The sequence below is a fragment of the Ranitomeya imitator genome, chromosome 9 (genome assembly GCF_032444005.1).
Source record: "Ranitomeya imitator isolate aRanImi1 chromosome 9, aRanImi1.pri, whole genome shotgun sequence".
NCBI classification, from domain to species: Eukaryota; Metazoa; Chordata; class Amphibia; order Anura; family Dendrobatidae; genus Ranitomeya; species Ranitomeya imitator.
The window spans coordinates 5,862,516-5,887,474 of record NC_091290.1 but is presented as its reverse complement, the minus strand read 5'-3'; the positions used below and the strand labels follow the sequence as shown (position 1 = coordinate 5,887,474).

Sequence of the window (24,959 nt, the reverse complement as noted above, 5' to 3'; positions counted from 1 at the left end):
GGAGGAGAGGAGACTCTCCTCCAGGCCCCGGGAACCATATTTGAGTAAAAAAAAAGAATTAAAATAAAAAATAATGCTATACTCACCTCTCAGCGCTGCACGCGGCCGTCCTGTCTCAGGTTTGCTATGCTACCAGGACTTGCGGTGACGTCACGAAGGTCCTTCTCGCACAGCATCTTTGGAACCGGACCGCCCCCTGCAGCGCCGAGGAGATCGGGACGTCAGAAGGTGAGTATATCATTATTTTATTATTTTTAACATTACTATTGATGCTGCATATGCAGCATCAATAGTAGGAGTAAAATCCCGCAGCGGAACCCGCAGGACAAAAAGTGATAAATCTGCAGGGCAACCCGCAGCGGGTTTGCCCTGCAGATTTATCAAATCCGCTGCGGGAGAACCCGCAGGGACCCGACGCTATGTGTGAACATAGCCTCATACATTATGTCATGCATACACATCCGTTTTTTCACACTGCACTTACCTAGAATTCTTGAGGTGTTCAGAGACAACTACGGTAAATACGGATCAGTGACAAACGGGATCCAAAGTGTCTATCTTTAAGGACACCTTCAGTATTTTTCGTCGGTATTTGGCGGCCGAAACCAGGAGTGGGTGATAAATACAGAAGTGGTGACGAGTTTCTATTACACTTCTCCTCTGATTTTTCCTCTCCTGATTTTGGCTACAAATATTGATGTAAAATACTGAACGTGAGTACATGTCCTAAATGGATCTGCGTGAATAATCTGTTTAAGGCTACGTTCCCACAATCAGTTTTTCGTGAGATTTTTTTTATGTTGTATACTTTGAAAAAACTTTCAGTAACCGATTTAACTTAATGGGTGCAGAAAATCTGCAACATCAAAAACTCACCAAAAGCTCATTGTGGGAACTCAACCGAAGAAAAGCAACTTTGACTTTAGTTTTGCATCCAGTTTGTTTTTCTGCTGGATTAGTTACAATCAGACATATAAAAAGAGCCTCATTTCTAGACGGGGTAAACTTCATGTGTCTCATTTTAAGATTACAACGTGTTTCATATTTCGGGCTGTTTGCTGAATGTGGCGCTTCTTTTTTCTGTTTAGACCAATTGGTCACTAAGTTACATCAAATTGTGGCAGCATTTCAGTACCCTAGATTGTGACTCGGCTACATAATTAATGTGGTAAAAAGAGTAAGAAAAAATATATATATACAGGTCCTTCTCAAAAAATTAGCATATAGTGTTAAATTTCATTATTTCCCATAATGTAATGATTACAATTAAACTTTCATATATTATAGATTCATTATCCACCAACTGAAATTTGTCAGGTCTTTTATTGTTTTAATACTGATGATTTTGGCATACAACTCCTGATAACCCAAAAAACCTGTCTCAATAAATTAGCATATTTCACCCTTCAATTCAAATAAAAGTGTTTTTTAATAACAAACAAAAAAACCAACAAATAATAATGTTCAGTTATGCACTCAATACTTGGTGGGGAATCCTTTGGCAGAAATGACTGCTTCAATGCGGCGTGGCATGGAGGCAATCAGCCTGTGACACTGCTGAGATGTTATGGAGGCCCAGGATGCTTCAATAGCGGCCTTAAGCTCATCCAGAGTGTTGGGTCTTGCGTCTCTCAACTTTCTCTTCACAATATCCCACAGATTCTCTATGGGGTTCAGGTCAGGAGAGTTGGCAGGCCAATTGAGCACAGTAATACCATGGTCAGTAAACCATTCACCAGTGGTTTTGGCACTGTGAGCAGGTGCCAGGTCGTGCTGAAAAATGAAATCTTCATCTCCATAAAGCATTTCAGCCGATGGAAGCATGAAGTGCTCCAAAATCTCCTGATAGCTAGCTGCATTGACCCTGCCCTTGATGAAACACAGTGGACCAACACCAGCAGCTGACATGGCACCCCACACCATCACTGACTGTGGGTACTTGACACTGGACTTCAGGCATTTTGGCATTTCCTTCTCCCCAGTCTTCCTCCAGACTCTGGCACCTTGATTTCCGAATGACATGCAAAATTTGCTTTCATCAGAAAAAAGTACTTGGGACCACTTAGCAACAGTCCAGTGCTGCTTCTCTGTAGCCCAGGTCAGGCGCCTCTGCCGCTGTTTATGGTTCAAAAGTGGCTTTACCTGGGAAATGCGGCACCTGTAGCCCATTTCCTGCACACGCCTGTGCACGGTGGCTCTGGATGTTTCCACACCAGACTCAGTCCACTGCTTCCTCAGGTTCCCCAAGGTCTGGAATCGGTCCTTCTCCACAATCTTCCTCAGGGTCCGGTCTCCTCTTCTCGTTGTACAGCGTTTTCTGCCACATTGTTTCCTTCCAACAGACTTACATTCACAGAGAAAAAATATATATCTATGGGGACATCTATCTTTAACAAATTCACAGAAACAAAAAAATCCCCAGTGTAAACTAGATAAAAATGTCTTTATTAGTTAGTTTTAAAACCTATCAAAAACAATAATAATAATAAGTGCACTTAACGTAAACCGTCACCATGACAACAACATATAATAGAAAAGACCAGGGTGATGCCTAGCCCTATACTGCACTACCTGCACCCTACCTACCAGCGGAGGTTGGCACCCTATAATCCTGCGCAGTTGGCGCCCCCGCTCACCGTCGACTCTCCCTCCTACCCCTATTGGGCCCTAATAGGATGGGATGGAAACACATAAACAATCATACAGAAATGATATAGTAAATATGATAGAAAGAGAGGGGGAGTCTATATTACTACCTGCTCTACCCCTACCTGTCAGCGGAGGTTGGCACCCTATTATAGTACGACAGTGGCGCCCCCGCTCAACGACGACTGTCCACTAGCCTGTCCCTTATTGGATGTTTAGGGAAATAGGATATTATATTTGTAATAAAGTGCTGTAGTGCTTGTAAACCATGTCTAAACACTCCCAACGGTTAAACATACATGTATGGATCCTCTTAGTGTAACACACATTCATACACCAGGTACTCCAAACAAAATGTAGTCCGATATACGAAAGATATGAATATCACACTGACAGCTTACAGTAGAATAGGTAGAATAAATGTGTACACATAGAATAGGTATATATATATATATATGTCAGTGAGACACATATATGTACATATATTAATATTTATTCCAGCGCTAGACAGCTTGAAAGCCGGTAATTCAATTACCGGCTTTTTCCTTCTCCTTCCTAAAACCCGACATGATTTGAGACATGGTTTACATACAGTAAACCATGTCTTCTCTCCATTTTTTTTGCAGATTCCACACTACTAATGTCAGTAGTGTGTATCTGCAAAATTTGGCCGTTCTAGCTCTTAAAATAAAGGGTTAAATGGCGGAAAAAATTGGCGTGGGCTCCCGCGCAATTTTCTCCGCCAGAGTAGTAAAGCCAGTGACTGAGGGCAGATATTAATAGCCTGGAGAGGGTCCACGGTTATTGGCCCCCCCCTGGCTAAAAATATCTGCCCCCAGCCACCCCAGAAAAGGCACATCTGGAAGATGCGCCTATTCTGGCACTTGGCCACTCTCTTCCCATTCCCGTGTAGCGGTGGGATATGGGGTAATGAAGAGTTAATGCCACCTTGCTATTGTAAGGTGACATTAAGCCTAATTAATAATGGAGAGGCGTCAATTATGACACCTATCCATTATTAATCCAATTGTAGTGAAGGGTTAAATAAAACACAAACACATTTTTTAAAATTATTTTAATGAAATAAAAACAATGGTTGTTGCAGTATTTTATTCAACGCCCAATCCAGTCACTGAAGACCCTCGTTCTGTGAGTAAAAAAACATAATAAACCAACAATATACTTACCCTCCGCAGATCTGTAACGTCCAACGATGTAAATCCTTCTGAAGGGGTTAAAACATTTTGCAGCAAGGAGCTGTGCTAATGCAGGCTGCTCCTCGCTGCAAAACCCCAGGGAATGAGGCTAAAAATAGCTCCCAGGCTTTCTAGGTAATTTCCCACGATCTATGAACAGACAGCAGAGGGCGCCTCACCGCAAATGAAGCTAAATATAGATCATTGATCTATTTTTAGCCTCATTCCCTGGGGTTTTGCAGCGAGGAGCAGCCTGCATTAGCACAACTCCTTGCTGCAAAATGTTTTAACCCCTTCAGAAGGATTTACATCGTTGGACGTTACAGATCTGCGGAGGGTAAGTATATTGTTGGTTTATTATGTTTTTTTACTCACAGAACGAGGGTCTTCAGTGACTGGATTGGGCGTTGAATAAAATACTGCAACAACCATTGTTTTTATTTCATTAAAATAATTTAAAAAAATGTGTTTGTGTTTTATTTAACCCTTCACTACAATTGGATTAATAATGGATAGGTGTCATAATTGACGCCTCTCCATTATTAATTAGGCTTAATGTCACCTTACAATAGCAAGGTGGCATTAACCCTTCATTACCCCATATCCCACCGCTACACGGGAATGGGAAGAGAGTGGCCAAGTGCCAGAATAGGCGCATCTTCCAGATGTGCCTTTTCTGGGGTGGCTGGGGGCAGATGTTTTTAGCCAGGGGGGGGCCAATAACCGTGGACCCTCTCCAGGCTATTAATATCTGCCCTCAGTCACTGGCTTTACTACTCTGGCAGAGAAAATTGCGCGGGAGCCCACGCCAATTTTTTCCGCCATTTAACCCTTTATTTTAAGAGCTAGAACGGCCAAATTTTGCAGATACACTCTACTGACATTAGTAGTGTGGAATCTGCAAAAAAAATGGAGAGAAGACATGGTTTACTGTATGTAAACCATGTCTCAAATCATGTCGGGTTTTAGGAAGGAGAAGGAAAAAGCCGGTAATTGAATTACCGGCTTTCAAGCTGTCTAGCGCTGGAATAAATATTAATATATGTACATATATGTGTCTCACTGACATATATATATATACCTATTCTATGTGTACACATTTATTCTACCTATTCTACTGTAAGCTGTCAGTGTGATTTTACTGTACACCGCACTGAATTACCGGCTTTTCTCTCTAATACGGTATATGTGTCTACTGACACACATATATATATATATATATATATATATATATATATATATACATACAGTATATATATATTTTCTTTTCTTTTTGGGACACATGGATCACTTCTATAGCGGTATGTTGGTTTTGCTAGCCTGCGAGAAAACCACGCAGTACGGATGCCATACGGATTACATACGGAGGATGCCATGCGCAAAAAACGCTGACACACCCTGCCTACGGAGGAGCTACGGACCACTTTTTTCGGGACTTTTCAGCGTATTACGGCCGTAATATACGGACCGTATTGTTTTACGCTGTTTGTGACGCCGGCCTTACCCTCTTGCTTGAGGGTGTCAATGATGGCCTTCTTGACATCTGTCAGGTCGCTAGTCTTACCCATGATGGGGGTTTTGAGTAATGAACCAGGCAGGGAGTTTATAAAAGCCTCAGGTATCTTTTGCATGTGTTTAGAGTTAATTAGTTGATTCAGAAGATTAGGGTAATAGGTCGTTTAGAGAACCTTTTCTTGATATGCTAATTTATTGAGACAGGTTTTTTGGGTTATCAGGAGTTGTATGCCAAAATCATCAGTATTAAAACAATAAAAGACCTGACAAATTTCAGTTGGTGGATAATGAATCTATAATATATGAAAGTTTAATTGTAATCATTACATTATGGGAAATAATGAAATTTAACACTATATGCTAATTTTTTGAGAAGGACCTGTATATATATATTTAGATGTAGTTTAGCAAGTCAGTCCCAATATATCACTACTAGAGTCCAAGCTGTATGTCTTGCAGACGACTGTCTACTTTGGAAACATTGTAACAAACCATCAACTGTGAGAAATATTTGGTCTTGACAACACCCTTGGTTTCTGGATAAAAAACAAGTTTTCTTTTATTTCCTGACAGCAAGCACAGATCTTGACCATCGTGAGGTATTGAAACTCCAGGCTTAAATGGTGCTGTCAAAATTTTTTTTCTAAACATCAGCAAAAGGAACCAAATAGAAAAAAAATGTAACCATAATTCACCTTTTAAATCCCCGCTGGTCTGTGTTAACCTTGAAATAATGATGGATGTGCTTACTAAGTGACCACTGCAGCCAATCACTTATTTCAACCATTATTATAACTGCAGGGCAAGTAAACACTGACTAATGGACATAACCGTAGCATCGACGTGGCGGGATGTTAAAGATAGTTAATCTGACGTTTCTGTAAAAAACGTCCATAGCAATATTTTTTTTGTCTCCGGCGAAAAAGCTGCTAGAATGGGAGCCGGAAGGTGCTTGATCCGGAAAATGATGGATTCCGGCACCGGATTCCATTTTTTTAAACTGAGCATGCTCCAATTTTTATTATCCAATTATCTGGATCTGCTAGTCAGATCCATCGAAAAAACGGATCAGTCGCATCAGTTTTTCACAATCTGCGCCGGATCCGTTTTTTTTCCAACTTTTGCTGGATTTAGCCTGACACTGAAAACCTGATGTGTGAAAGCAGCCTGAAAATCTTCACCTACAACTACGATGAAACCAACGTGTTCCTTGCAGATTTGTGTGCAGATAATGAAACCACTGATTTCACAAATTACTTTGCATTGAATGAAACTGCAGTAAAAATCTCTTAAATAAATGGGGCATTTTATTGGACTCTATAGGAAGGAACATGATATGACACACAGCAACAATGGAGAAAGCAAATATATTGTTTTCATTCACTGAAAGCAAGTAGAGGTCTTGTAAATGAATCCGATATATAAGGACATGATCACACGGTCAGTATTTGATGAATATTTTACATCAGTATTTGTAAGCCAAAATCAGGAGAGGAACAATCGGAGGAGAAGGATAATAGAGGTGCGTCACCACTTCTGTATTTATCACCGCGGGGCCGGCGTCAGCACCCGGGCAAGTGCCGGGGCCCTGACCAGGCAGGGGGCCCACTCGCCGTCGGGGACACTGGCATATAAACATAAGGATGAATGACCTCGGGGAGACACCATCACGTGTTTCTCAACGCAGTGATCCAGAACACTGCCCCCATCCCTTATGGGAAAGATGCTAATGCATGTAGAAAAGCCGCGGAGACACCATCACGTGTTTCTCAACGCAAGCAATAAATAGCCAGGTCTTTCACCAGGAAGGAACAACCACGGGAAGGGCAGCATCCAAAAAGGAAAACCACCTATGCCAAAACATGGAATCCATCCACAGACAGCTGTTTCGGGGTATTTGCCCCTCATCAGTGTGGAGTCGGGCATGTTATAGTACCGGCCCCCGCGAGTAGACCCCCCACCTGCTCCGGGCCCCGGCACTTGCGATACTTACCTCTCCCGGTTCCAGCGCTGCAGCGTCTTCCATCCTCTGACTGTGACGTTGAGGTCAGAGGGCGCGATGACATCACCAGTGCGCGTCCTCTGCCTGAGCAGTCGCAGCACAGAGCAGGAAGACGCTGAGGAGTACAGAGCAGAGCAGCGACAAGCAACAAGAGGTGAGTATTTTTATATATATATATATATATATATATATATATATATATATATATATATAATTTGGAGCAATATATGGTGACCATCAGAGGGGGCCATATATGGAGCATTATATGGGGCTAATTCTATAGGGAGTATCTTCTGGGGCCAATAATATAGGGGCATCTTATGGGGCCAATTTAATATGGAGCAGTATATGGGGCCAATAATATATGAAGCATCTTATGGGACTAATTATATATGGAGCATTTTATATGGCCAATTATATATGGGGCCCATTACACATGGAGCATCTTATGGGACCCATTCTGTATGGAGCAATATATGGGACTCAGTATACTGTATGGGGCCGATCATATACTGTATGGAGCATTATATGAGGCCCATTATATATGGAGCAATAGATGGGGCCCATCATATACTGTATGGAGAATTATATGTGGCTCACTATACTGTATGGAGCATTATATGGGGTCAATTCCGTATGGTGCAATATATGCGGCTCATTCTGTATGGAGTTCTCTGTGGTGCCCATTATACTGTATGGAGCATGATATGAGGCTCATTATTCTGTATGGAGCATAATATTGGGCTCATTATTCTGTTTGGAGCAATATATGGGGCTCATTATTCTGTATAGAGGACTATATGGTGCCAATTATACTGTATGGAGCACTATATGGGGCCATTAAACTGTATGGGGCAATATATGGGGCTCATTATTCTGTATAGAGGACTATGTGGTGCCAGTTTTACTGTATGGAGCACTATATGGGGCCATTATACTGCATGGGACAATATATGGGGCTCATTATTCTGTTTGGAGCAATATATGGGGCTCATTATTCTGTATAGAGGACTATTTGGTGCCAATTATACTGTATGGAGCACTCTATGGGGCCATTATACTGCATGGGGCTCATTATTCTGTATAGAGGACTATGTGGTGCCAATTATACTGTATGGTGCACTATATGGGGCTCATTATACTGTATGGAGCACTCTATGGGGCCATTATACTGCATGGGGCAATATATGGGGCTCATTATTCTGTTTGGAGCAATATATAGGGCTCATTATTCTGTATAGAGGACTATGTGGTGCCAATTATACTGTATGGAGCACTATATGGGGCCATTATACTGTATGGGGCAATATATGGGGCTCATTATTCTGTTTGGAGCAATATATAGGGCTCATTATTCTGTATAGAGGACTATGTGGTGCCAATTATACTGTATGGAGCACTATATGGGGCCATTATACTGTATGGGGCAATATATGGGGCTCATTATTCTGTATAGAGGACTATGTAGTGCCAATTATACTGTATGGAGCACTATATGGGGTCATTATACTGTATGGAGCACTCTATGGGGCCATTATACTGCATGGGGCAATATATGGGGCTCATTATTCTGTTTGGAGCAATATATAGGGCTCATTATTCTGTATAGAGGACTATGTGGTGCCAATTATACTGTATGGAGCACTATATGGGGCCATTATACTGTATGGGGCAATATATGGGGCTCATTATTCTGTTTGGAGCAATATATAGGGCTCATTATTCTGTATAGAGGACTATGTGGTGCCAATTATACTGTATGGAGCACTATATGGGGCCATTATACTGTATGGGGCAATATATGGGGCTCATTATTCTGTATAGAGGACTATGTAGTGCCAATTATACTGTATGGAGCACTATATGGGGTCATTATACTGTATGGCGCAATATATGGGCTCATTATTCAGTTTGGAGCAATATATGGGGCTCATTATTCTGTATAGAGGACTATGTGGTGCCAATTATACTGTATGGAGCACTATATGGGGTCATTATACTGTATGGCGCAATATATGGGGCTCGTTATTCTGTTTGGAGCAATATATGGGGCTCATTATTCTGTATAGAGGACTGTTCTGTCCAGTTTCTGGGCTAATGTAGAATGCACAATAGATATCACTCATGTAATGTAAGAAGTAAGTGAAATCTTTGGCATTGTACTATACTTGTATTTCTCTGCCGTATCCGTACATTATGAATTGTGGTATGTTAAAGGGGCCCGCCGGGACTCTTTCGCCCAGGGCCCATGAAAACCTGGAGCCGGCCCTGTATCACCCACTCCTGGCGTTGGCCACAAATACTGATGAAAATCCTGACCGAATACTGAGCGTGTGAACGTGGCCTTGTGCTGATGGAGCATGGAGGGTCCTGGGCTGAGGGGAGTCCATCGTGCTCCATGTGACTGGTGGAAGGAGGGAATGGTGACCGGCCACGATGTGCAGTGTATCCTCAACCTGCCGGAATACATGTGAGGAGGGATCTGCACACACTGACAATGTGTTCTCCATTTTACTAGATGTGGACGAGTGCCGGTCAAACAATGGGGGCTGTCAGCAGACGTGCGTCAACACCATGGGGAGCTATGAATGTCGCTGTAAAGATGGCTTCTTTCTGAGCGACAATCAGCACACATGTATACATCGCTCCGAAGGTGAGTGACACGGCCTATGTACTAATCTTTCCCAGTTTGTACCCTGTGATAGGAATATTTGTTTTTTCCCTGCCCCCTTTGTACAAGAATATACAGTGGGTACAGAAAGTATTCAGACCCCTTGACATTTTTCACTCTTTGTTTCATTGCAGCCATTTCGTAAATTCAAAAATGTTCTTTTTTTTTTCTCATTAATATTCACTCCGCACCCCATCTTGACTGGAAAAAAAACTGAATTTTTTTTTTGCAAATTTATTAAAACAGAAAAGTGAAATACTTTTTCAGCTAGTACTGCCATGACTCTTCTTGGGAATGTTTTGTCGCATAGCACTCGCCCGTAATCTACGGTAGTGTGACGCTGGCCTATTACTGCTCCTATGTACAAGAATATAACTACTATGATACTGCCCCTATGTACAAGAATATAACTACTATAATACTGCCCCTATGTACAAGAATATAACTGCTATAATACTGCTCCTATGTACAAGAATATAACTACTATAATACTGCCTCTATGTACAAGAATATAACTACTATAATACTGCTCCTATGTACAAGAATATAACTACTATAATACTGCTCCTATGTACAGAATATAACTACTATAATACTGCCCCTATGTACAAGAATATATCTACTATAATACTGCCCCTATGTACAATAATATAACTACTATAGTACTGCCCCTATGTACAAGAATATAACTACTATAATACTGCCCCTATGTACAAGAATATAACTACTATAATACTGCTCCTATATACAAGAATATAACTACTATAATACTGCCCCCTATGTACAAGAATATAACTACTATAATACTGCTCCTATATACAAGAATATAACTACTATAGTACTGCCCCTATGTACAAGAATATAACTACTATAATACTGCCCCTATGTACAAGGATATAACTACTATAATACTGCCCCCTATGTACAAGAATATAACTACTATAATACTGCCCCCTATGTACAAGAATATAACTACTATAATACTGCCCCCTATGTACAAGAATATAACTACTATAATACTGCCCCTATGTACAAGAATATAACTACTATAATACTGCCCCTATATATAAGAATATAACTACTATAATACTGCTCCCTATGTACAAGAATATAACTACTATAATACTGTCCCTATGTACAAGAATATAACTACTATAATACTGCCCCTATGTACAAGAATATAACTACTATAATACTGCCCCTATGTACAAGAATATAACTACTATAATACTGCCTCTATGTACAAGAATATAACTACTATAATACTGCTCCTATGTACAAGAATATAACTACTATAATACTGCCCCTATGTACAAGAATATAACTACTATAATACTGCCCCCTATGTACAAGAATATAACTACTATATTACTGCCCCTATGTACAGGAATATAACTACTATAATACTGCTCCTATGTACAAGAATATAACTACTATAATACTGTTCCTATGTACAAGAATATAACTACTATAATACTGTCCCTATGTACAAGAATATAACTACTATAATACTGCCCCTAAGTACAAGAATATAACTACTATAATACTGCCCCTATGTACAAGAATATAACTACTATAATACTGCCTCTATGTACAAGAATATAACTACTATAATACTGCTCCTATGTACAAGAATATAACTACTATAATACTGCCCCTATGTACAAGAATATAACTACTATAATACTGCCCCCTATGTACAAGAATATAACTACTATATTACTGCCCCTATGTACAAGAATATAACTACTATAATACTGCCCCCTATGTACAAGCATATAACTACTATAATACTGCTCCTATGTACAAGAATATAACTACTATAATACTGCCCCTATGTACAAGAATATAACTACTATAATACTGCCCCTATGTACAAGAATATAACTACTATATTACTGCCCCTTTGTACAGGAATATAACTACTATAATACTGCTCCTATGTACAAGAATATAACTACTATAATACTGCCCCTATGTACAAGAATATAACTACTATAATACTGCCCCCTATGTACAAGAATATAACTACTATAATACTGCTCCTATGTACAAGAATATAACTACTATAATACTGCCCCTATTTACAAGAATATAACTACTATAATACTGCCCCTATGTACAAGAATATACTATAATACTGCCCCCTATGTACAAGAATATAACTACTATAATACTGCCCCTATGTACAAGAATATAACTACTATAATACTGCCCCTATGTACAAGAATATAACTACTATAATACTGCCCCTATGTACAAGAATATAACTACTATAATACTGCCCCTATGTACAAGAATATAACTACTATAATACTGTCCCCTATGTACAAGAATATAACTGCTATAATACTGCCCCTATGTACAAGAATATAACTACTATATTACTGCCCCTATGTACAAGAATATAACTACTATATTACTGCCCCTATGTACAAGAATATAACTACTATATTACTGCCCCTATGTACAAGAATATAACTACTATATTACTGCCCCTATGTACAAGAATATAACTACTATAATACTGCCCCCTATGTACAAGAATATAACTACTATATTACTGCCCCTATGTACAAGAATATAACTACTATAATACTGCTATGTACAAGAATATAACTACTATAATACTGCTCCTATGTACAAGAATATAGCTACTATAATACTGCCCCTATGTATAAGAATATAACTACTATAATACTGCCCCTATGTAGAAGAATATAACTACTATAATACTGCTCCTATGTACAAGAATATAACTACTATAATACTGCCCCTGTGTACAAGAATATAACTGCTATAATACTGAACCTATGTACAAGAATATAACTACTATAATACTGCTCCTATGTACAAGAATATAACTACTATAATACTGCCCCTATGTACAAGAATATAACTAGAAGACACAAAAGAGCATAGTAGAACCAAAAACACTCAGTTTCAAAAAATCACAGTAATCCGCAAGTGCTAGTAAAAAGATGTAAAAAGCAGGGTATTTGGTTGATACTTTTTTTGCAAAAAGTGTATACTAAGCTGTTCCACCAAACGTCAAGGTATACCCATATCAGAGCAGTCCTAACTTATGTATGCAATCCGTTTCTGATGTATTTAAAAACCTGATCATCTGTATATTACCTGTCTGAACAGGGTTCAGAGAGGAAAAGTCCATGTGGACATGCTGAGTGGAACAGCTTGTGTGCAGATAGCCCAAGAGGAATGGTGGGTAACTCCCTAGTCTTGTAGACCCAAGAGAACAATTATGGAAACAGGAACACATGGGCTACTTGCACAGTGAACAAGTCTGTTAGGAACATGTTCACACACCACCAAGAAACCTGAAGACACAAAAGAGAAAGCTGTTCCACTCAGCATGTCCACATGGACTTTTCCTCTCTGAACCCTGTTCACACAGGTAATATACAGATGATCAAGTTTTTAAATACATCAGATAGGGATTGCATACATTAGGATATGGGTATACCTTGACGTTTGGTGGAGCAGCTTAGTATACATTTTTTGCAAAAAAACGTATCAACCAAATACCCTGTTTTTTACATCTTTTTACTAGCACTTACGGATTACTGTGATTTTTTTGAAACTGAGTGTTTTTGGTTCTGCTATGTTCTTTTGTGTCTTCAAGTTTCTTGGTGGTGTGTGAACATGTTCCTACAGACTTGTTCACTGTTAAAGTAGCCCATGTGTTCCTGTTTCAAGACTATAACTACTATAATACTGCTCCTATGTACAAGAATATAACTACTATAATACTGCCCCCTATGTACAAGAATATAACTACTATAATACTGCCCCTATGTACAAGAATATAACTACTATAATACTGCCCCTATGTACAAGAATATAACTACTATAATACTGCCCCTATGTACAAGAATATTACTACTATAATACTGCTCCTATGTACAAGAATATAACTACTATAATACTGCACCCTGTGTACAAGATTATAACTACTATAATACTGCTCCTATGTACAATAATACAACTACTATAATACTGCTCCTATGTACAAGAATATAACTACTATAATACTGCTCTTATGTACAAGAATATAACTACTATAATACTACCCCCTATGTACAAGAATATAACTACTATAATACTGCTCCTATGTACAAGAATATAACTACTATAATACTGCCCCTATGTACAAGAATATAACTACTATAATACTGCCCCTATGTACAAGAATATAACTACTATAATACTGCTCCTATGTACAAGAATATAACCACTATAATACTGCTCCTATGTACAGTAATATAACTACTATAATACTGCCCCCTTTGTAAAAGAATATAACTACTATAATACTGCTCCCATGTACAAGAATATAACTACTATAATACTGCCCCTATATACAAGAATATAACTAATATAATACTGCCCCTATATACAAGAATATAACTACTATAATACTGCCCCCTATGTACAGGAATATAACTACTATAATACTGTCCCCTATGTACAAGAATATAACTACTATAATACTGCTCCTATGTACAAGAATATAACTACTATAATACTGCTCCTATATACAAGAATATAACTACTATAATACTGTCCCCTATGTACAAGAATATAACTACTATAATAATGCCCCTATGTACAAGAATATAACTACTATAATACTGCTCCTATGTACAAGAATATAACTACTATAATACTGCCCCTATGTACAAGAATATAACTACTATAATACTGCCCCTATGTACAAGAATATAACTACTATAATACTGCACCCTGTGTACAAGAATATAACTACTATAATACTGCTCCTATGTACAAGAATACAACTACTATAATACTGCTCCTATGTACAAGAATATAACTACTATAATACTGCTCCTATGTACAAGAATACAACTACTATAATACTGCCCCCTATGTACAAGAATATAACTACTATAATACTGCTCCTATGTACAGGAATATAACTCCTATAATACTGCCCCTATGTACAAGAATATAACTACTATAATACTGCTCCTATGTACAAGAATACAACTACTATAATACTGCTCCTATGTACAAGAATATAACTACTATAATACTGCTCCTATGTACAAGAATACAACTACTATAATACTGCTCCTATGTACAAGAATATAACTACTATAATACTGCCCCTATGTACAATAATATATCTACTATAATACTGCTCCTATGTACAAGAATATAACTACTATAATACTGCTCCTATGTACAAGAATACAACTACTATAATACTGCTCCTATGTACAAGAATATAACTACTATAATACTGCTCCTATGTACAAGAATACAACTACTATAATACTGCCCCCTATGTACAAGAATATAACTACTATAATACTGCTCCTATGTACAGGAATATAACTCCTATAATACTGCCCCTATGTACAAGAATATAACTGCTATAATACTGCTCCTATGTACAAGAATACAACTACTATAATACTGCTCCTATGTACAAGAATACAACTGCTATAATACTGCTCCTATGTACAAGAATACAACTACTATAATACTGCTCCTATGTACAAGAATATAACTACTATAATACTGCTCCTATGTACAAGAATACAACTACTATAATACTGCTCCTATGTACAAGAATATAACTACTATAATACTGCTCCTATGTACAAGAATATAACTACTATAATACTGCCCCATGTACAAGAATATAACTACTATAATACTGCTCCTATGTACAGGAATATAACTATTATAATACTGCAGTATGGTGAGGTGTAGACTCCCTTCTCCCTGACAGTATTGAGTCCCTTTCTCTCTAGGACTATAATACGAGTCTCCTTTATTTTGTGCTGTCTATAATGTATGTGGCCGCTTCACCCCCCTATAAATGTGGCATTGCGAGGACACAGGGAGCGTTCACCCCGGAGCTGCGCTCTTCATCTCTGCACTGTTTTATGCTTGCTCGGTGAACCCTATGGCACTACCTGGTACGTCGGGGGCCCCTTCCCCAGCGGCTGAAGAGTAAATGACTTTCGTTAAATCCGTGGGTTCATTTCGGCAGTTGCAGTTTGTTGAGGGATCACTTGCTTGTTAGTGCAGAAATGTCACAGTGGATGGCGGCATAAATCCGAGTGATTTGTGTCCCCAGAGCAGTGATGGGCAGCGGGACGGGCCCGGCTCTTTCATGTCCTGCACATTTGCTCGGATGGAGGAATCTTTTTTTGTGTGAAGTTCTCACTGTGGGAAAAAAAGGATCAAAAAGCCATCTGGGCTGAATAGTGGTAGAGGGGCCGACGTCGGCTCCTTTGTTGACTAAAGCCCCTATGATCGGGGAGCAGGACGCCCTCTGGACACTAATGTCAATGGCCCGGCCTTCAGACCAAGTGACTAATTGAGATGTGATTCACGCGCCGTCTTCACACCGGCCACCGATTATATGGCCGTGCCCTGCACACGGTGATGCCCCTGCACACGGTGATGCCCTTGCACACGGTGATGCCCCCTGCTCACGGTGATGCCCCTGCACACAGTGATCCCCCGGCCCACGATCCGCGCCATGTGCTGTATGCGATATATACAGGGCCTGTAAATCATATTCACCACTATGGACCTACATAAGAGTCCTTAATGATTGCATAAGTGTTCACCCCCTCCTGGCAGCCTGCACGGTTGGCAGCCATTCCAGCCTTGTGTCTGTAGAAGTCTTTGCTCATGTAGGATTTCTCTGTACAGTGCGCAGAGCGGTGGTCGCGGCTGTCTGGTTTCACTCTGGCACTTTACGGGCAGGGGTGTCCCAGTCCCAGAGGGTGCGTTACACTCCTAGGTTGCCAGCCTCCGCTGGCTCCGTGCTTCCATCCTCAGGAGCCGGCGCACAATGCATGGGACACCAGGGTCTTTATATCAGCCATCTTGTACTGAACAGTCCAAGGTCATCAGGTGGGCGAGGGCTCAGCAATGCGCACCTCCTACCTCCATAGTACAAGTCCTCCTCTGTCCTGCCACCCGTTCATTCTGGACGGTCCCCCAAGCCCACTGACTCCATCAGCCGCGGGGATTCATTGCCCACTCTGGCAGGGCACCGAGCGCACGTAATTCCATGTCCACCGACCCCATGATGTCAGAAGACCAGGCCGGCCCCATGGTTCCTGGCCCGAGCCCCAGGCTCCGGACACTGCAGGAGTGTCCATCAGGAACTCCATTTGTCCTCCCACTGCCTCAAATGGTGGGCCCATGCCCCCCCTAGCAGCCCATGCCCCCCAGCAGCCCATGCCCCCCTAGCAGCCCATGCCCCCCCTAGCAGCCCATGCCCCCCAGCAGCCCATGCCCCCCAGCAGCCCATGCCCCCCAGCAGCCCATGCCCCCCCCAGCAGCCCATGCCCCCCCTAACAGCCCATGCCCCCCCTAGCAGCCCATGCCCCCCAGCAGCCCATGCCCCCCAGCAGCCCATGCCCCCCTAGCAGCCCATGCCCCCCCTAACAGCCCATGCCCCCCCTAACAGCCCATGCCCCCCTAACAGCCCATGCCCCCCAGCAGCCCATGCCCCCCAGCAGCCCATGCCCCCACTAGCAGCCCATGCCCCCCAGCAGCCCACTGCCCCTGAACTTGGCCTTCACCATGCACTTTACGGACTCTGAACTCCCTCTAACTAGTAACTGCCCCCTTTTATCAGCAATAGTGCCCCCCACTGGGCTAGTTCTGTCCTTAACCATTTCATGTCATTATGCTTATTCTGTTTCCTGTGATGTCCTCACATTATTCATTAACACTTTACATACTGCACATCGCCATAATACAAAGACATTATACACACATTAGTGTGACATAAAACCGCAGGGCAGTGTTCACATGGAGCGTCTGATGTCTTCAGGAACAGGGTGAGACGTCCAGATACCGAAATTTCCATAAAGCCATTTACACCCAAGACCAGATCAGGTCTCCGAGCAGCTGCTAAATGATGATCAAAACAGTAACTAGCCCCCAGGCCAGACCCCTGAGATAAACGAAGACTCACATCAGACCCTAAAGCTGAGCCATTGTATCTAATCCCATCATGGGTGATACTGACTGCTGAGCCGTGTATCTAATCCTCTCCTGTGTGATACTGACTGCTGAGCCGTGTATCTAATCCTCTTCTGTGTGATACTGTCTGCTGAGCCGTGTATCTAATCCTCTCCTGTGTGATACTGACTGCTGAGCCATGTATCTAATCCTATCCTGTGATACTGTCTGCTGAGCCGTGTATCTAATCCTATCCTGTGTGATACTGTCTGCTGAGCCGTGTATCTAATCCTCTCCTGTGTGATACTGACTGCTGAGCCATGTATCTAATCCTATCCTGTGTGATACGGTCTGCTGAGCCGTGTATCTAATCCTATCCTGTGTGATACTGACTGCTGAGCCGTGTATCTAATCCTATCCTGTGTGATACGGTCTGCTGAGCCGTGTATCTAATCCTATCCTGTGTGATACTGACTGCTGAGCCGTGTATCTAATCCTCTCCTGTGTGATACTGACTGCTGAGCCTTGTATCTAATCCTCTCCTGTGTGATACTGTCTGCTGAGCCGTGTATCTAATCCTCTCCTGTGTGATACTGTCTGCTGAGCCGTGTATCTAATCCTGTCCTGTGTGATACTGTCTGCTGAGCTGTGTATCTAATCTTCTCCTGTGTGATACTGTCTGCTGACCTGTGTATCTAATCCTATCCTGTGTGATACTGACTGCTGAGCCGTGTATCTAATCCTATCCTGTGTGATACGGTCTGCTGAGCCGTGTATCTAATCCTATCCTGTGTGATACTGACTGCTGAGCCGTGTATCTAATCCTCTCCTGTGTGATACTGACTGCTGAGCCTTGTATCTAATCCTCTCCTGTGTGATACTGTCTGCTGAGCCGTGTATCTAATCCTGTCCTGTGTGATACTGTCTGCTGAGCTGTGTATCTAATCTTCTCCTGTGTGATACTGTCTGCTGACCTGTGTATCTAATCCTATCCAGTGTGATACTGTCTGCTGAGCCGTGTATCTAATCCTATCCTGTGTGATACTGTCTGCTGAGCCTTGTATCTAATCCTCTCCTGTGTGATACTGTCTGCTGAGCCGTGTATCTAATCCTCTCCTGTGTGATACTGTCTGCTGAGCCGTGTATCTAATCCTGTCCTGTGTGATACTGTCTGCTGAGCTGTGTATCTAATCTTCTCCTGTGTGATACTGTCTGCTGAGCCGTGTATCTAATCCTATCCTGTGTGATACTGACTGCTGAGCCGTGTATCTAATCCTATCCTGTGTGATACTGACTGCTGAGCCATGTATCTAATCCTCTCCTGTGTGATACTGTCTGCTGAGACGTGTATCTAATCCTATCCTGTGTGGTACTGTCTGCTGAGCTGTGTATCTAATCCTATCCTGTGTGATACTGTCTGCTGAGCCGTGTATCTAATCCCATCATGGGTGATACTGACTGCTGAGCCGTGTATCTAATCCTCTCCTGTGTGATACTGACTGCTGAGCCGTGTATCTAATCCTCTCCTGTGTGATACTGACTGCTGAGCCGTGTATCTAATCCTATCCTGTGTGATACTGACTGCTGAGCCGTGTATCTAATCCTCTCCTGTGTGATACTGTCTGCTGAGCCGTGTATCTAATCCTCTCCTGTGTGATACCGTCTGCTGAGCTGTGTATCTAATCCTATCCTGTGTGATACCGTCTGCTGAGCTGTGTATCTAATCCTCTCCTGTGTGATACTGACTGCTGAGCCGTGTATCTAATCCTCTCCTGTGTGATACTGTCTGCTGAGCCGTGTATCTAATCCTCTCCTGTGTGATACTGTCTGCTGAGCCGTGTATCTAATCCTCTCCTGTGTGATACTGACTGCTGAGCCGTGTATCTAATCCTCTCCTGTGTGATACTGTCTGCTGAGCCGTGTATCTAATCCTCTCCTGTGTGATACTGACTGCTGAGCCGTGTATCTAATCCTCTCCTGTGTGATACTGACTGCTGAGCCGTGTATCTAATCCTCTCCTGTGTGATACTGTCTGCTGAGCCGTGTATCTAATCCTCTCCTGTGTGATACTGTCTGCTGAGCCGTGTATCTAATCCTCTCCTGTGTGATACTGACTGCTGAGCCGTGTATCTAATCCTCTCCTGTGTGATACTGACTGCTGAGCCGTGTATCTAATCCTCTCCTGTGTGATACTGACTGCTGAGCCGTGTATCTAATCCTATCCTGTGTGATACGGTCTGCTGACCTGTGTATCTAATCCTCTCCTGTGTGATACTGTCTGCTGAGCCGTTTATCTAATCCTCTCCTGTGTGATACTGTCTGCTGAGCCGTGTATCTAATCCTATCCTGTGTGATACGGTCTGCTGACCTGTGTATCTAATCCTCTCCTGTGTGATACTGTCTGCTGAGCCGTTTATCTAATCCTCTCCTGTGTGATACTGTCTGCTGAGCCGTGTATCTAATCCTATCCTGTGTGATACGGTCTGCTGACCTGTGTATCTAATCCTCTCCTGTGTGATACTGTCTGCTGAGCCGTGTATCTAATCCTATCCTGTGTGATACGGTCTGCTGACCTGTGTATCTAATCCTCTCCTGTGTGATACTGTCTGCTGAGCTGTGTATCTAATCCTCTCCTGTGTGATACTGTCTGCTGAGCCGTGTATCTAATCCTATCCTGTGTGATACTGTCTGCTGAGCCGTGTATCTAATCCTATCCTGTGTGATACTGTCTGCTGAGCCGTGTATCTAATCCTATCCTGTGTGATACTGTCTGCTGAGCCGTGTATCTAATCCTATCCTGTGTGATACTGTCTGCTGACCTGTGTATCTAATCCTATCCTGTGTGATACTGCCTGCTGACCTGTGTATCTAATCCTATCCTGTGTGATACTGTCTGCTGACCTGTGTATCTAATCCTATCCTGTGTGATACTGTCTGCTGAGCCGTGTATCTAATCCTATCCTGTGTGATACTGTCTGCTGAGCCGTGTATCTAATCCTCTCCTGTGTGATACTGTCTGCTGAGCCGTGTATCTAATCCTATCCTGTGTGATACTGTCTGCTGACCTGTGTATCTAATCCTATCCTGTGTGATACCGTCTGCTGAGCCGTGTATCTAATCCTATCCTGTGTGATACTGTCTGCTGAGCCGTGTATCTAATCCTATCCTGTGTGATACTGTCTGCTGACCTGTGTATCTAATCCTATCCTGTGTGATACTGTCTGCTGAGCCGTGTATCTAATCCTAGCTTGTGTGATAAGTATACATCGGTGCGGCCCCCGTTATCCCTGTACACGTCGGTGCGGCCCCCGTTATCCCTGTACACGTCGGTGCGGCCCCCGTTATCCGTGTACACGTCGGTGCGGCCCCCGTTATCCCTGTACACGTCGGTACGGCCCCCGTTATCCCTGTACACGTCGGTGCGGCCCCCGTTATCCGTGTACACGTCGGTGCGGCCCCCGTTATTCCTGTACACGTCGGTGCGGCCCCCGTTATCCGTGTACACGTCGGTGCGGCCCCCGTTATCCCTGTACACGTCGGTACGGCCCCCGTTATCCCTGTACACGTCGGTGCGGCCCCCGTTATCCCTGTACACGTCGGTGCGGCCCCCGTTATCCGTGTACACGTCGGTGCGGCCCCCGTTATCCGTGTATACGTCGGTGCGGCCCCCGTTATCCGTGTATACGTCGGTGCGGCCCCCGTTATCCGTGTACACGTCGGTGCGGCCCACGTTATCCGTGTACACGTCGGTGCGGCCCCCGTTATCCGTGTACACGTCGGTGCGGCCCCCGTTATCCGTGTACACGTCGGTGCGGCCCCCGTCATCCGTGTACACGTCGGTGCGGCCCCCGTTATCCCTGTACACGTCGGTGCGACCCCGTTATCCGTGTACACGTCGGTGCGGCCCACGTTATCCCTGTACACGTCGGTGCGGCCCCCGTTATCCGTGTACACGTCGGTGCGGCCCCCGTTATCCGTGTACACGTCGGTGCGGCCCCCGTTATCCGTGTACACGTCGGTGCGGCCCCCGTTATCCGTGTACACGTCGGTGCGGCCCCCGTTATCCGTGTACACGTCGGTGCGGCCCCCGTTATCCCTGTACACGTCGGTACGGCCCCCGTTATCCCTGTACACGTCGGTGCGGCCCCCGTTATCCGTGTACACGTCGGTACGGCCCCCGTTATCCGTATACACGTCGGTGCGGCCCCCGTTATCCGTGTACACGTCGGTGCGGCCCCCGTTATCCGTGTACACGTCGGTGCGGCCCCCGTTATCCGTGTACACGTCGGTGCGGCCCCCGTTATCCGTGTACACGTCGGTGCGGCCCCCGTTATCCGTGTACACGTCGGTGCGGCCCCCGTTATCCGTGTACACGTCGGTGCGGCCCCCGTTATCCGTGTACACGTCGGTGCGGCCCCCGTTATCCGTGTACACGTCGGTGCGGCCCCCGTTATCCGTGTACACGTCGGTGCGGCCCCCGTTATCCGTGTACACGTCGGTGCGGCCCCCGTTATCCGTGTACACGTCGGTGCGGCCCCCGTTATCCGTGTACACGTCGGTGCGGCCCCCGTTATCCGTGTACACGTCGGTGCGGCCCCCGTTATCCGTGTACACGTCGGTGCGGCCCCCGTTATCCGTGTACACGTCGGTGCGGCCCCCGTTATCCGTGTACACGTCGGTGCGGCCCCCGTTATCCGTGTACACGTCGGTGCGGCCCCCGTTATCCGTGTACACGTCGGTGCGGCCCCCGTTATCCGTGTACACGTCGGTGCGGCCCCCGTTATCCGTGTACACGTCGGTGCGGCCCCCGTTATCCGTGTACACGTCGGTGCGGCCCCCGTTATCCGTGTACACGTCGGTGCGACCCCGTTATCCGTGTACACGTCGGTGCGGCCCCCGTTATCCGTGTATACGTCGGTGCGGCCCCTGTACACTCTGGCGGTTCAGTTCCAGCTCACTATTCTGGCTGTATAGTGGGGGCAGGATACAGCTGCAGGTTATGGTGGGGGTGTCCGGTGGGACGCTGTGTAATTGCACGCCCTCATAGAGCTATATTACCCTGGTGATTTGGGTGGGATACTGTTACACGCTCAGGAATTGGGGGCAATTTGTCGCAGAGCCCCCAGGGGTCAAAGGTTGCCCAGGGGATGACTACAAGGGTACATTAGGTGTAATTTACAGGCTCAGATTGAGACAAATGGACTGTGCTGGATCATTGGAGGAAATGGGCCCCGCAGAGAGCAGGTGCTGCCGGGGGCCCGGGGCCACGTGTGCTCTAGTAACATCACTGCAGCACACAGGAGTCTCTGCCGCTTAATTATTTAAGGGTTTTAGAGATTAGGAAAAGTCATAAAATATAACTGACGTATAAATATATGTATCGCTCGGCCTCAGTCCGGTGCCCGCGCCGCTGATCTCCGGCTCCTCCTGTGCTTGGCATTCACTACGGCGAGCGCTGGTCATAGGCGGCATTGCCTGTTACTGCCATTTACACCAGCTGTAAGGTGCTGTATGCTGTCATTTTACCAGCGGAGGCCAAACCCGTCCCCTCCCCCCCCATGCATGCCACATCCACCAGCGGAGGCCAACACGTCCCCCCCATGCCACATCTACCAGCGGAGGCCAAACCCGTCCCGTCCCCCCCCATGCCACATCTACCAGCGGAGGCCAAACCCGTCCCCCCCCCCCATGCGTGCCACATCCACCAGCGGAGGCCAACACGTCCCCCCCATGCCACTTCTACCAGCGGAGGCCAAACCCGTCCCGTCCCCCCCCATGCCACATCTACCAGCGGAGGCCAAACCCGTCCCCCCCCCCATGCGTGCCACATCCACCAGCGGAGGCCAACACGTCCCCCCCATGCCACTTCTACCAGCGGAGGCCAAACCCGTCCCGTCCCCCCCCATGCCACATCTACCAGCAGAGGCCAGCACGTACCCCCCCATGTCACATCTACCAGCAGAGGCCAGTACATCCCCCCCCATGTCACATCTACCAGCAGAGGCCAGCACATCCCCCCCCATGTCACATCAACCAGCAGAGGCCAGCACGTCCCCCCATGTCACATCTACCAGCAGAGGCCAGCACGTCCCTCCATGTCACATCTACCAGCAGAGGCCAGCACGTACCCCCCCATGTCACATCTAGCAGCAGAGACCAGCACGTACCCCCCCATGTCACATCTAACAGCGGAGGCCAGCACGTCCCCCCATGTCACATCTACCAGCAGAGGCCAGCACGTCCCCCCCCCATGTCACATCTACCAGCAGAGGCCAGCACATCCCCCCCCCCCATGTCACATCTACCAGCAGAGGCCAGCACATCCTCCCCCATGTCACATCTACCAGCAGAGGCCAGCACATCCCCCCATGTCACATCTACCAGCAGAGGCCAGCACGTACCCCCCCATGTCACATCTAACAGCGGAGGCCAGCACGTCCCCCCATGTCACATCTACCAGCAGAGGCCAGCACGTCCCCCCATGTCACATCTACCAGCAGAGGCCAGCACGTCCCCCCATGTCACATCTACCAGCAGAGGCCAGCACGTCCCCCCATGTCACATCTACCAGCAGAGGCCAGCACGTACCCCCCCATGTCACATCTACCAGCAGAGGCCAGCACGTCCCCCCATGTCACATCTACCAGCAGAGGCCAGCACGTACCCCCCCATGTCACATCTACCAGCAGAGGCCAGCACGTACCCCCCCATGTCACATCTAGCAGCAGAGACCAGCACGTACCCCCCCATGTCACATCTAACAGCGGAGGCCAGCACGTCCCCCCATGTCACATCTAGCAGCAGAGGCCAGCACGTCCCCCCATGCCACATCTACCAGCGGAGGCCAGCACGTCCCCCCATGTCACATCTACCAGCAGAGGCCAGCACGTCCCCCTATGTCACATCTACCAGCAGAGGCCAGCACGTCCCCCCATGTCACATCTACCAG

The 24,959-nt window shown here is 44.8% G+C and overlaps 1 protein-coding gene across 4 annotated transcripts in view; it reads left to right on the top strand.

The window, feature by feature from the left end:
• Positions 1-24,959, top strand: part of SCUBE2 (signal peptide, CUB domain and EGF like domain containing 2) — a 127,632-nt gene that overhangs the window by 12,474 nt on the left and 90,199 nt on the right. For all 4 annotated transcript variants that reach the window (XM_069740098.1, XM_069740099.1, XM_069740097.1 and 1 more), the window contains exon 4: positions 9,878-10,012. In XM_069740098.1, the coding sequence (XP_069596199.1) occupies positions 9,878-10,012 (135 nt within the window). The remainder of the gene's footprint in view (positions 1-9,877; positions 10,013-24,959) is intronic.